This window comes from Anopheles coluzzii, chromosome 2 (assembly GCF_943734685.1).
Source record: "Anopheles coluzzii chromosome 2, AcolN3, whole genome shotgun sequence".
In the NCBI taxonomy this organism is placed as follows: domain Eukaryota; kingdom Metazoa; phylum Arthropoda; class Insecta; order Diptera; family Culicidae; genus Anopheles; species Anopheles coluzzii.
Genome location: NC_064670.1, coordinates 42385312 through 42398199, shown reverse-complemented (window position 1 = coordinate 42398199; position 12888 = coordinate 42385312). Strand labels below are relative to the sequence as shown.

At 44.0% G+C, this 12888-nt stretch overlaps 2 protein-coding genes across 11 annotated transcripts in view; one reads left to right on the top strand and one right to left on the bottom strand.

Moving 5' to 3' along the window:
- The window catches only part of LOC120952522 (flotillin-2), a 153738-nt gene that overhangs the window by 97358 nt on the left and 43492 nt on the right, over positions 1-12888 (bottom strand). The gene's annotated exons all lie outside the window — the stretch shown is intronic.
- Positions 377-12620, top strand: LOC120952519 (glucose dehydrogenase [FAD, quinone]). Of its 5 annotated transcripts, none has more exons than XM_040371890.2 (3): positions 377-508; positions 2391-2494; positions 9858-12620. In XM_040371890.2, exon 3 carries the CDS (start codon positions 10239-10241, stop codon positions 12102-12104), a length of 1866 nt encoding a protein of 621 aa, XP_040227824.1. In that variant the 5' UTR covers positions 377-508; positions 2391-2494; positions 9858-10238; the 3' UTR covers positions 12105-12620. The 5 variants fall into 5 exon arrangements, with proteins under 5 accessions (XP_040227824.1, XP_040227823.1, XP_040227821.1 ...); XM_040371889.2 differs by having other exon boundaries at positions 2196-2494; XM_040371887.2 differs by having other exon boundaries at positions 1973-2494.

Genomic DNA, 12888 nt, shown 5'->3' with positions numbered 1-12888 from the left:
TCTCGCGGAGAACATACAAACCCCACCCGCACACGCTCCACGGTACACACTAACAAACGATTCATCTGTTCACTCCGCTCCTCACTCTCACTTTCTGTATGCTTCGTCTGGTCGTCTTTTTTCTACTCTCACTCTCATCGATGACAACAACAACACAGCTATGAACGCCACCACCACCACCGGGACCCCTTAAGCAGCCTCTGCACGCTCAGCCTACCGGACCACGGGTAAGCGCACGCCGAAGCATTATTACAACCTCACAGTTGGTATGGGCTCGGTGGGATCTGTGATGAAGGGGGTAAAAAGCTGCAAGACAAGAAAGACGTCCCCACTACCACGAGGCGGCGGTTTCGAGCATATGGAGCTTTTCAGGTGATTTTTGTGTAAAATTTTCATTAGTCTTACTCCTGAACTCGGACCCGTCAGACGTGCACGATCGGTTCGTGCGTACGTGTGTACGTGTGAGTGCTGCACACCAAACCGTGGTTTTCCCAGCGGCTCCATCGACGTAAGGATCCAGTCCAGTGCGCTCTGTTCGCACACCGACCGTTACGACTCAGACAGTGCATTATCTAATAGGTTGTCTAAAGTGCTTTGCTTTGTGGGTGCGGTGCGCCGAATCGTGAAGGATATAACGCAAGCTGTGAGCTTTGTGTGTAGCCGTGTGCGTGTGTGTAGCTGTCAGCTAATAAATCGTTTAAATTCTGTGTTCGCAATAGAACCACAAATTCCACTCGCTTCCAAGTGCGTCGGAAGTGATCTAGGTGCAAGGACTTGCACTAATATTTATGTGACTGTGTGTTACGAAGCCGCAGGCCCTGATCATTCCGCGACGCCAGGCGGGAAGGTTGTACATTGTTGTGAATGGTTTGCAACCACGCAACGTACGATAAACGTTTAAAGGATGTGGATTGTGCGAGATTGAACGAATCGATTCCAACCACGCTGCTCCAGTTGTGCGCTCGCACGGAGGAAACATCACGCACGACGGTTAATTGGTTATGGGTTTATTTTAATAAGCGAGCCAATTTGTTCCATACCCGGTGCTAATTAATAGTCCGAGAAAAGTGGCTGGACTAAACACAAAGCCAGCGTGCAAAGTCAACGCGGTGTGTTGAAGTAATGCAAATATTTGCGCGCGCCTCTGCCATTTTCTTGCGCTCCCCGTAGAAGGACAGGCAGTGTAAACGTTAGGTGCTGATTATTTCTTTACGACACGCTTTATTGTGGAATGTTTTGTTGTTTTGCGATTTTGGCTCATCTACATCAAAACACGATTACATGCGTCACGTGTAATAAAATTCAAATCATTTGCCATCTGCGCTACAAGCAATTGTTTTAAATTATCATAAATAAACAACAATACGTTGTACAAAAAATGTCTCTGTAAATAAACAAGAGACCAAAGGCATACAGCGATTAGCCGTAGCACTCTAAGCTGTTAATTATTGTTTTGTGTTATAAAAAAAGTGTGATAAATAATAGCAAAAAAATCGAATCATCGAGTAAGAAAATACATAACGTTGATGTAAAAATTAGGAAAAACTCAAATGACTACTTCCCAGTTTTACCCAACCATTACCACAATTTGTACTTTTACTATTTGTGCAGTTTTCCGTAAATGAAAAAAAAATCAAAAGTAATATTTTTCTAACTGAAATATTGTCTTATTGGGTATTTCGCAATCATTGCACAATAATATTTATTCAAAACAAACATAAACAAAACCGTAATGGCATGATCTTCAATTACGCATTCGTGTTTACTAGTAGCGTTCGAAAATACATCGCTGCCAACAATCGACAATTGACTTTCTATTAAATCTACAATCGTTGCGAAAGTATTTGTCGATCATTGCCAATAAACAAAATCGATTTCCAAGCTTTTGATCATACACTCCTCCGCACAATAGCAAACATTTAATTATACGGCCAATCAAATGTACTACAATAATAAATCGCTCTATTCATAGTGTGCGACCCGTGTTTACTGCGGAAGTTTTTTTTTTAAATAACTCAATTGTGCAAATGAAAAATCACGAGCGAGCAACCGGGACGAATAAAACAAATCATTCAGTTCGTCGTACAAAGAAACTCGCCGAACGATCGTGCTTGTGACATCATCCGGTAGTTATGTGTGTGTGTGTGTGTGCTTGTTGCAACTAGGTAACATTCCATCGCACGCGTGTCCTTCAGGTTGTGACGAACGCGGGCAAAAGAAAGCAGTTCCGTCCTCATCGTGAAGCAAGCGAAGGAAGAAAGTGTAATTCGGCCTAAAAAACGAAAGTAGTGATACAGACCATCGGGCAGACAAAGTTGGTGCATAATATTCTCCAGTTGTTGAATTGAGTTTGTGAATGTTTGATACAGAGTAATCGTATTGATTTCTAGCCATACAGCGTGAATACAGCGACCATACATCAAATCAGCGACAAATCTGTATGTGGTACAATGGAAGACGAAAAGCAACGGCAGCTTTGGATCATTTTTCAAATGTAAGTGTTCAGATGTAATTAATTTTTATGCTTGTAATACAAGTTTTGCAGGCTTCAAAAAACTTGAGTACCTTATCACAGCTGAAAAACAAAAACTTTAAAGGGCAACAGGTTCGTTGAACGCACGAAACACGAACCTGAAAAGGCAATAATGTCACCTCAGGCTCGGGCATCAAGCATCGCGAATGCCGGCCAATGTCATCTACCGGGGCAGTTCGAAACCCCGAAATTATGTGAACCCCGTGTGCACGTAATCGATAAGGTGCTGCAGCCGGTGACTGCGACTAGCGATGGCTAGTAACTGTTCGAGTGACACACTTTGGGTCAGGTTTCGGGGTTGTCAGTTTCAACGGACACGATTGATGGCTTGATATTGCTTATGCATCTCGCGCTCCGTTCCTTGCTCCTTTAATTCGCCAATAAGGCCAGCACAACGAAAAGCAAAAGCGACGCCGTTGGCATCGACAGCAGTGAATGTATTTCCAAATGCAACATTTACGATAAAAAATCCCAAAAGAAGAAACATACATCAGAGGAAAAATAAACAGCCCAGCCCGAGGGAAGCGCACCGGGCGGACACATTCAAAAATCAACGAAATGTGTACAGCCTTCGCGGTTATGCAAGCCATGAGCGGATGGGGGCACGCGCTCGCAACCCTATTAGCAACCATTATATCACTTCAGTGAACTTCAACTCCACGCCACGCCCGTATCGCTCGCTTTGTCCCGGTCCACCCATTTCCTGACCCATTCCCATTTCCACGAGGTGCACTGATCAGGTTTGTGTTTGTGTAGAAAATTAGGTCCATGAAGATGTGATAATGGACCCCGGCACAAGGGGTGATATGCCAGATAGTGGTGTTTTTTTTGTTTACATCATATGTTAAAGCATCTTAACCTGCATAGATGATAGATTAGTCTCTATAAATGCATTGAAACAGCAGCTTTCAAAAAACTTATTCATATTCATAAAAGCGTACCACAGCTGCGCGTGTAATCACGCGATGTAAACAGCTGGAACAACAACAAAAACAATCCGACCTGCCTCGTCGTGATCGATTCGTGACACATTCGCACCCCGCGAAAACGCAGCCAAAGAGCGATGGCTTTGCGTTGGTATGTCTTAACGATCGTTTCACTTTTCATTTTCAAGGTTACACTCTTTCTTTCGCACCATCCCGACCGCAGAGCGTGCTTTATACCTTCGAGACGGATATCTACCGTTGAATTCAAAACGATTGCAGTGGCGAATTCCCGCACACTGGACGGCTTCTGCTATGATCCGAGGCGACGAAGCTAAAAGGGAAGACAAAAAATGGTTGACCCAATTTTGTACCGGCGAACCAAAGCAGGTTTGGCTGGTATCCGTAACTGCTGGCCGTATCTGGCGGCTTAAGTTGTTGTTATTGTTTTACACGCTGATCGCAAAGTATGACACGATCACAGTTCAAAAATTTGCACATACCATCGATTCTTCCCATGCGCATGTTAAGACGAACCGTGAAGCCAGACGGCCATCACGCTTTACGCCTTCGATTCCATTTTAGCCGAATGAAGTTGAGGTTCGAGACGAATCGAAAGCAATCTGGGACTCATTACGTAAGAACCAATCTCGAGCCAGAAGTTGTTTTCGTGGAAACGTCACTACACCGGAACGTGAATGGTGCAACAGGTTACACGATAAAAGAAGGTCGGAATAGAGAAGTGAGATAGACATCGCATTACAACACAAGAGCCTAAAGCATAGCAGGCATCAATAAATGTTGTTCCGAACGTAGACTACGTTTTTTTTTTGTGTACAAAGAATGAAGTTCCATGCGTAAGGAACAACATGAGAAGGGAGTTAATAGTAATACACATGCATACTAAAGATCCCAACATACAACAACAACAACAAATTTGATATTATTTAAAATCATGATGTTGATCGAGTAATACAAAATTAGATACTGTACAAGCAAATATTCAGCTCATTCAGTAAAACAAAATCATCGTTTTTGAATCAATAGCAATGCTACATGTTTGATGGAAAGGAAGGAGTAATTTGCAGCGAAAGGTGATGGTAATTTAACCTGCGGAAAAATTGGAACCATCAGCGAACCTTCGCGAAAGGTTAAATTACAGCTACTGCCAGATGTATCACGTTACCGAACGTCCTTACGCCAAGCGTTGCTACTGCCATAACTAGGCATCCACCACCTTCTTCATTTGGCAGTGTTTTCAAACAATTACACTGCAACCGATACCACCCCTGCCGGTAGCGACCCGTTCTCTCCTCGCTCAACCTTGGGTGAAAGGCGCATCGCTAGCGCGTACACTTGTAGCGATAAATGATGATACATAAGAGTGCCATTATTTCATGGGCTTCTAGTTTCTTTTGCGTCACCGAATGCGCGATCGCCATCGACATGCACGTAGCATAAACCGTAGCAGCGTAAGCAGGATGCGGCAATGCGAAGTTGTTGCGCACTCCAAATGGTACGGCAGTACGGTGCTCATACTAATATACACCACTGACCACAGTTTGCGGGCGGGAGTGCGGATTATCAACATGCAAATGTTAAATGCAATAACCTCATGCAGTAGATGTATTGCATGTGTTATCATACTGAGTTTAAAACATATCATTATGAATGATTATGATTATGAGCTATATATCAATGGACAATTAAATTTTCCTGAACCTATAGCACCTTCACGTGCGTGTAATCGATCCAAATGCCTCACTAACGTGTCAAAAATGAAGCTGTTTCAAATTATTGCAAGAGCTATTTTAAAGTCCGTGCTTTATAACACCGATTGCATCATCATCTTCATTTGTGAAGGTGCGACGAGCGAATGAAACACACAGGAGAAAAGGAAAACATCGACAACGTTATTACTAAACATGTTTCCAACAAATGGCAAAATAAAACATTCACAAGCTACACCATTAAACATCAAATGAAAGTGTTGGCCAGTGTGTACGTGCGAAATGACAGAAAAATGAAGCAAAAAATACGTGCGCAGCACAAAAAAAAACACCACGCGGGCCAGAAAATAGCGCCAAGCACGGCCAATTTATGAGATGAAAATTGCTGCACCATATTCTCCTTCTCCCTGCTGTTGCCGACTGCTGCTGTTCCTTCGCCCAGATTCCGATCCCATTTGTTCGCTTCCGGGTTGGTTTGCTACACAGTGCCACTTTTTGTTCGCAGAGCTGGAAACGAAATCGTACATACCTTCCCATGTTCCTTTTTCGTCCCGAACCGTTATACTTTTCTGGGCTCGTCAGTAGTGGGCACATTTTCCATGGTACAGTGAGACTGCTCCAATAAACATATGTACCTTTTACCTCCCTTGCCCACAACGTAAACAAACAAACGGTCTTAAATTTGCAACAGCACGGTGGTACAGTGTAAATGTTGGACCTTTATGTAGTTCACATGCACATAACCCGATATCATCATTTTATGACGTCTTAATAGGATCAGTTAGAGTGCCGGATAGGCTTCAACGGCCTATCGTCGTATCAGGCCATACAATGGAGCCACCCGTTATCCTGATAGAAAGTGACGATGATCGATTATAATTGCAATTGTGCCTAACGAAGAGAGAGTCCCATTTTACACGCCATGCCATTAACGTAAAATATGAAACAGCTTTGATAGTGTTGTACAAGACATTCCATGAAACATTACTATACTTCTCTCTCAATCACATCCTTCTAAAATCTTCACGTAGGTTCACATCCTTCTAAAATCTGTGTAATATAACATGTCTGTACAGCAGCAGCATGAGCACGAAATGGCATTAAATAGTCATATATTATATATTATATTCCCAAAACAATTCGTCCTACTCATACGCACTATTATGTTATTAGTAAAAAACAATACATCAAGGTATTATGGCCAGCACTTCGGTTAAATGTACAGTCTAAATGTCCTTCCATACATCCATCATGTTCAAAGTCATACATACTTCCAGCAATTACATCACTAGAAAGATAAAAAGGGAACAAAGCCAAATCCTTATTCATATCAAACTAATTAAATGTGTACAGTTAGAAAGTACACCATCTTCCTGACACGAATCGTATTCCAGTATAACCTCTCTACCATAAACTCGATCATTACGTCAAAATATAGCACTAAACAGCAGAGTGAAACTATTTTATTAATCATTCATTTGACGCTATGAATCGAATCTATTGACATTCGTGACTCTTAACCGGAACTGTGAACCAGAAATCAACAAAGCATCGCTTACTATGTACTGCTGTTGTCGGAGTTTCCTGCTATTTTTAAACACCCGGCCCATTTCTACGAATCATCAAGCTAGCCCTTGTTCCTAACCACAATCAGGTTAGACCGGTGACTTCATAGTGGCGCCCAGCTAATTCCCTTTTCTCGCTCTAACCAAACAACAACAGTTGACGTTGCTGCAGCGCCTTAAAATACTGCTGCTACTCTACCACCTGCACCACCCAAACCCACCCACCCATTACACAAACGTTTTATCTCATTTGCCTACCCTCAGTTGCCTTTCCTTCCCACAGAAAATCGGACGGAGGTGATACATTGAGGCCCCTTTCGCATTCATACCTCTATGCCCCACTACCCTTGCATTAAAAGCTGGATGCATTTATAGCACATAAGACGATTAGCAAAAGGTACGAAGGTTCGACGGCTACTGGGAACATTTGCTTGAACAACTTTTACTTTCCGTTCGGCATCGTTTGACTGCTCAGGGTTTTGTTTTCTTGTTCCCCTTTTTGCCTAGCAAGTTAACCGATTCCGTTGGACGTTATCGTTATCCCTCTGGGGTTACACTTCGCCTATACAGCAGACTCCAATCATCAGTACGTATCATAGGCTACTGCTCGCACAGTGATGATTTCCACTGTGCGACAGGATTATTGCATGTTCGTTATGCATAGCTCGGAAAAGGTACTTCAGAAATTGTGTCTGTGGCCCAGTTTGCCTGCCGACATCGGTCTCATCATCAGTGGGCCAACGGAGATGGTAGTGGTGATGCAACACCGCACACTCGTAGGTTGGTTACAATGGATGGTATCCGTATGAACCGTTTGGTTTTACCGGCAAATGACCCGGTCGGACAGCGTGATGTCATGTGACGATGGTTTAGTGCATATAACGCTTACCATCATATCATCTAACTAACCAAGAAAGCCACGCCTACGAGGTAAACGACTAAAGTTGATGAACGACCACATGTTTCACATCAGTCATGATAACCTTCTCTAATCGTGCGAACACATTACATTTTTTTTTTCTTCCAACCGTTTTGTTATAAAAACGGTATAAATGGCGATGAGCTACAAATCAATCAATTGATCAAATTGATTATTTGAGAATTAGTATTGAGGACAATAGGGCGGTCCCATGGTACAGTCGTCAACTCGAATGACTCAATAACATGCCCGTCATGGGTTCAAACCTAGAATGGATCGTCCCCCCGTAGCAAGAATTTGACTATCCAGCTGCGTGGTAATGAATTATGTCTCGAAAGCTTGTATAGGCCGGCATATCCGCGTAGGACGTTACGCCAAATAGAAGGTATTGAGGACTTAAAGACTAGACAGACTACCCTTAAAGACTACCCCCAATAACTTTCTATTAACACTCGAAAGCATAGTTTGACACAGTGTGGAGATGCCTAACATAGTTGTCTAATCTAAAACATTCCCATTCACCGCGTATAATCCTGTACAGTTACCGATTTATCTCCCTGCTACATGCTACAACATGGAAGCAAAATGAAAGCACATTAATCATGACCCTGGACGCAAACTACTTACATTCAATTTTCCGGAAAACCAAAAACTTCTCTTTGTAACAAAGCATAAGCGATATATAATTGCATTTAAGCAAATTATACTCCCTCATCCTTCAATGCAAATATATATTAGCGTGAAAATTTTAAATTTGAAAAAAAAAATCTCACATTTGATACCGACTTGCGCGTTTGCCAGACTAGATTTGATACTAATTTATGTAAATAATTTGTTAACATCAATAAAAAGTGAATTATAAAATTTGTTTTACGAAACATGATTTTCGCAATTTCTTCCAAATTCGTGTTTAGAGACATCCATGGAATATGATTTCCATTTCCACTGGTACCTTTTTTGGCCACAACAAGAAGGAACTCAACTAATTTTCACTTTTCCACAACTCAACAGAAAAGCATGAGGTAGAAAATGTCAAAAATGGAAAGGTTAGATCCGTTATGCTTCCGTAACCATGATAAACATCATCGTTCAGCCATTGTTATTCCACATGGCACAAACCAAAAATTCCCTATTGAAGAACAGATGCCTTAAATATACAGGCGTAGGAAGGGGGTAGCTTCATTTTGTTTTTTTTTTTTGCTTTTTTTACCCGTGAAAGCGTATGTACAAATATTCTCGCTAATTTTCGTGACCAAACTCGGTAGACCTTGCCGCCAGTACGCCTATCTCACTGCGACAGAAACCTCCACGAGCGATTGACATTCACGGCAGACGAACTAGCGCTGGCATGAACACTTGCTTTGAAAATATATTTGTAGGCGAAGGTTAGAAGCGTTGCGTGTTCAACAATCCTGCCTGCAAAGCAGGACACACGGTAAAAAATTATGTTCCAAGGATTCAAAACAATTTTTTTTTTTTCACCCGAAACCGTTGCACAATGGTTTAGTTTTTGTTTCTACTGTTATACATAATGTTTCCATTGTACGATATTTCTTCGCATAATGGTGACCCAGAGTGGGCGACAAGTAACTAATTTTGGAGATATTAATCCCATTTCATTAGTTTCTTCGCTAAAGGTGCCCCGTCGTAAGCATTATTCCTAAACGCCTACCAGTATGCAATCCAGCGTAACATGCGCAACGGCATTGGTGCTATCTCCATTACCATTTTTTTCACGTACGTTTTACATTTACGAGTTAACTTGCTGGGGGGTTCACACACCAACGAACATTAAATACAAAAGAAGTGCTTGTTTACAACTTACCCACAGGGTGGTATTGTGAATTAATTACGCTGCTATTTACTAGTTATACACCCTTCATAAGCGGCCCAGGGAAACATTCCAAGCACACCTGGCAGGACACCGGCGGAATGGCAAAAATTACAGCTTTTCTTTTAATTGATCCTACCTGGAATGATAAAGGAAAGAACGGTAAAATACATTAATAAACTTGCACTACCTACACCCGGCACAACAACGACATCAGCAGGAATTCGCTCAGTATGTAGGGTAAACCAGTTTGGTTTCTTAACAGGTTCATGATAGTGCAATGTATAGTGTACACATGTATAGTGCAATATCTGAAACTAGTGTCTAATACACTTTATCTCTGTTTCTCTCTACAGGTGATCGACTGACTGGCAGAATTGGCGGGATAAGGATTAACATCAATAGTAGTCTCTATCCTTCTCCCATTACTGTATTGAAAGCTATCAACGTCCACGGAGCGCGCCCGGAGAGCTCCAGTTCTAGTGACGGTGCCTTAAGCTATGTTTCGATGCACCGTTTCAAACGGCAAGCAGGAGCAGAAATTAAGAACTCAAGTTACGCGCCACTGGCGCAAATATCCCAACTCCTGATCTGCAACACCAACACAACGCCATCGAGCTTTGCGTACCCTCCGGTATACTGTCAACGGTACTAACGGATTTAGTAGTAGAGTGTCAGCTAAGCGTACTTCACACAGCTCAAGTGCGACCGAGCGCGTAATTCAAAAATAAGTAAATATGGTATTCAATGTACTGATAGCATCGTCTGTGATTAAAACGGCCACCGTCGTTGGTTCTAGTCTATGGCTCATCCCGTTTCTGCTGGGTGCCATCTCCTACTATCGCTACGATCGCGTCGATCCGGAATCGCGCGTCATCAACCAGGAAGCGTTACTGCCGGAGTATGATTTCATCGTCGTTGGCGGCGGCTCGGCCGGTGCAGTCGTTGCAAACCGGCTGACAGAGATCCACCGCTGGAAGGTACTGTTGCTGGAGGCGGGCCCAGACGAGAACGAGATCTCGGACGTGCCGTCGCTGGCAGCGTACTTGCAGCTGAGCAAGCTCGACTGGGCGTACAAGACGGAGCCAACGAACAAGGCATGCCTGGGCATGGTGAATAATCGGTGTAACTGGCCGCGCGGCAAGGTGCTGGGTGGATCATCCGTGCTCAACTACATGATATACGTGCGCGGCAACCGAAATGACTTTAACCATTGGGAATCCCTGGGCAATCCGGGCTGGGCGTATGACGATGTGCTACAGTTCTTTGTAAAATCCGAAGACAACCGTAATCCATACCTCGCTCGCAATCCGTACCACGGGCAAGGGGGACTGCTCACCGTGCAGGAAGCTCCCTGGCATACACCGCTCGTAGCGGCGTTCGTGGAAGCTGGCACTGAAATTGGGTACGAAAATCGGGACATCAATGGTGAACGACAAACCGGCTTCATGATAGCGCAGGGCACAATCCGACGAGGAAGCCGCTGCTCTACCGCTAAAGCCTTTCTGCGCCCGATACGGCTTCGCAAGAACCTGCACATTGCGATGAACTCACACGTCAGCAAGCTGGTCATCGATCCGGAAACGAAGCATGCGGTTGGCGTTGAATTCTTTCGGGGCGGTAAGCGACACTACGTGCGTGCCCGGAAGGAAATTATCATGTCGGCCGGCTCGATCAACACACCGCAAATATTGATGCTGTCGGGTATTGGACCGCGGGCTCATCTCGAGGATGTGGGCATTACGACTATTCAGGATTTGCCGGTTGGCGAAAATCTGCAGGATCACGTCGGGATGGGTGGCTTAACGTTTCTAGTGGACAAACCCGTAGCGATTCTACAGAACCGTCTCGAGGCGGGCTCTGTGACAATGAACTATGTGATTAACGAACGCGGCCCGATGACCATACTGGGTGGGCTGGAGGGCATCGCGTTCGTTAACACGCCCTTCGCAAATGTCACTGATGACTGGCCGGACATTCAGTTCCACATGGCGCCGGCCTCACTCAACTCCGACGGTGGTGCCCGTGTCAAGAAGGTGCTTGGCCTGCGGGAGGACCTTTACAAGGAGGTATTCCACCCGATCGAAGACACGTACAGCTGGACGATAATGCCACTGTTGCTGCGGCCCCGGTCCCGCGGTTGGGTACGCCTTAAATCCAAAAACCCTTTCCACTACCCACTCATGAACCCGAACTACTTTGAGGATCCGTTCGACGCTGCCACCCTCGTTGAGGGTGCGAAGATAGCGTTACGCGTTGGGGACGCCAAGGTGTTCAAGCAGTTTGGTAATCGACTGTACCGCAAACCGCTACCAAACTGCAAGCAACATAAGTTTCTATCGGACGAGTATCTTGACTGTCAGGTGCGTACGATATCAATGACCATCTACCATCCGGTGGGGACGGCCAAAATGGGGCCACATTGGGATCCCGGCGCGGTGGTTGATCCACGGCTGCGCGTTTACGGCATATCTGGACTGCGCGTGATCGATGCTAGCATTATGCCAACTATCGTAAGTGGCAACACGAATGCGGCTGTCATTATGATCGGTGAGAAGGGAGCACACATGATCAAAGAAGACTGGCTAGGACACGATCGATGAGATTCGGCTTGAGCAGCTGTGTCATCAGCAAACCATCCTGTGCCATTCCAAAGTCGGGAGCATTCTTCTAGCCAGCCCAATCGTACCCCAATAATGCTCCTTAGAAACTCTACTAGGCCAGATAACATCCCACCCTCTTTCATTCTTGCGTTGTCAAGTTATTCCGCAGCAACATAGAAATACCTCCCGCGAGTATGCGTTGATACAACCAAGCGATACCTTAGTCCGATAGCTATTATTGTAGTTAGGTAAGCGTGTGTGCGTTCTGTTTTCATCGTATTGTATAGAAAATAAGTTAATAAATATTACCTCAATTGAAAAAAGCAAACCTACCCGCCTTACGCCTACCATTTGTCAGGTAAAACCGGTATAATAGGTTGAGTATTTGATCGTTGGTTGAGTATTCAGTAGAGTGGGGATTACAGAGTTACCACTATTTCAATGCCTGCTACATCTGCACCCACTGCAGCAGTCGGTACCGGTAGTCGATCAAGTCACAATAAATAGATTGCAAGCATTTAGTGCACCCAATGCTACGGATCGACGCAACTTTGAAGGAACTGATGTATCAACTAGCGGAGCGCCAAAATATATGATCCTTGCACTCGTAAACACTATTTGAAAGATTGTTTATCAAATATAACAAAAGGGTAATTCACATTTATATCACACTAGTGCAACAATCGATTAAAAAAAATTGCCAGGTCTACATTATTCATGAAATAGCTCAACAACCAATAATCGACTGCACGAAAATACGTTGAAAAGGGTAAGTATCAATGCT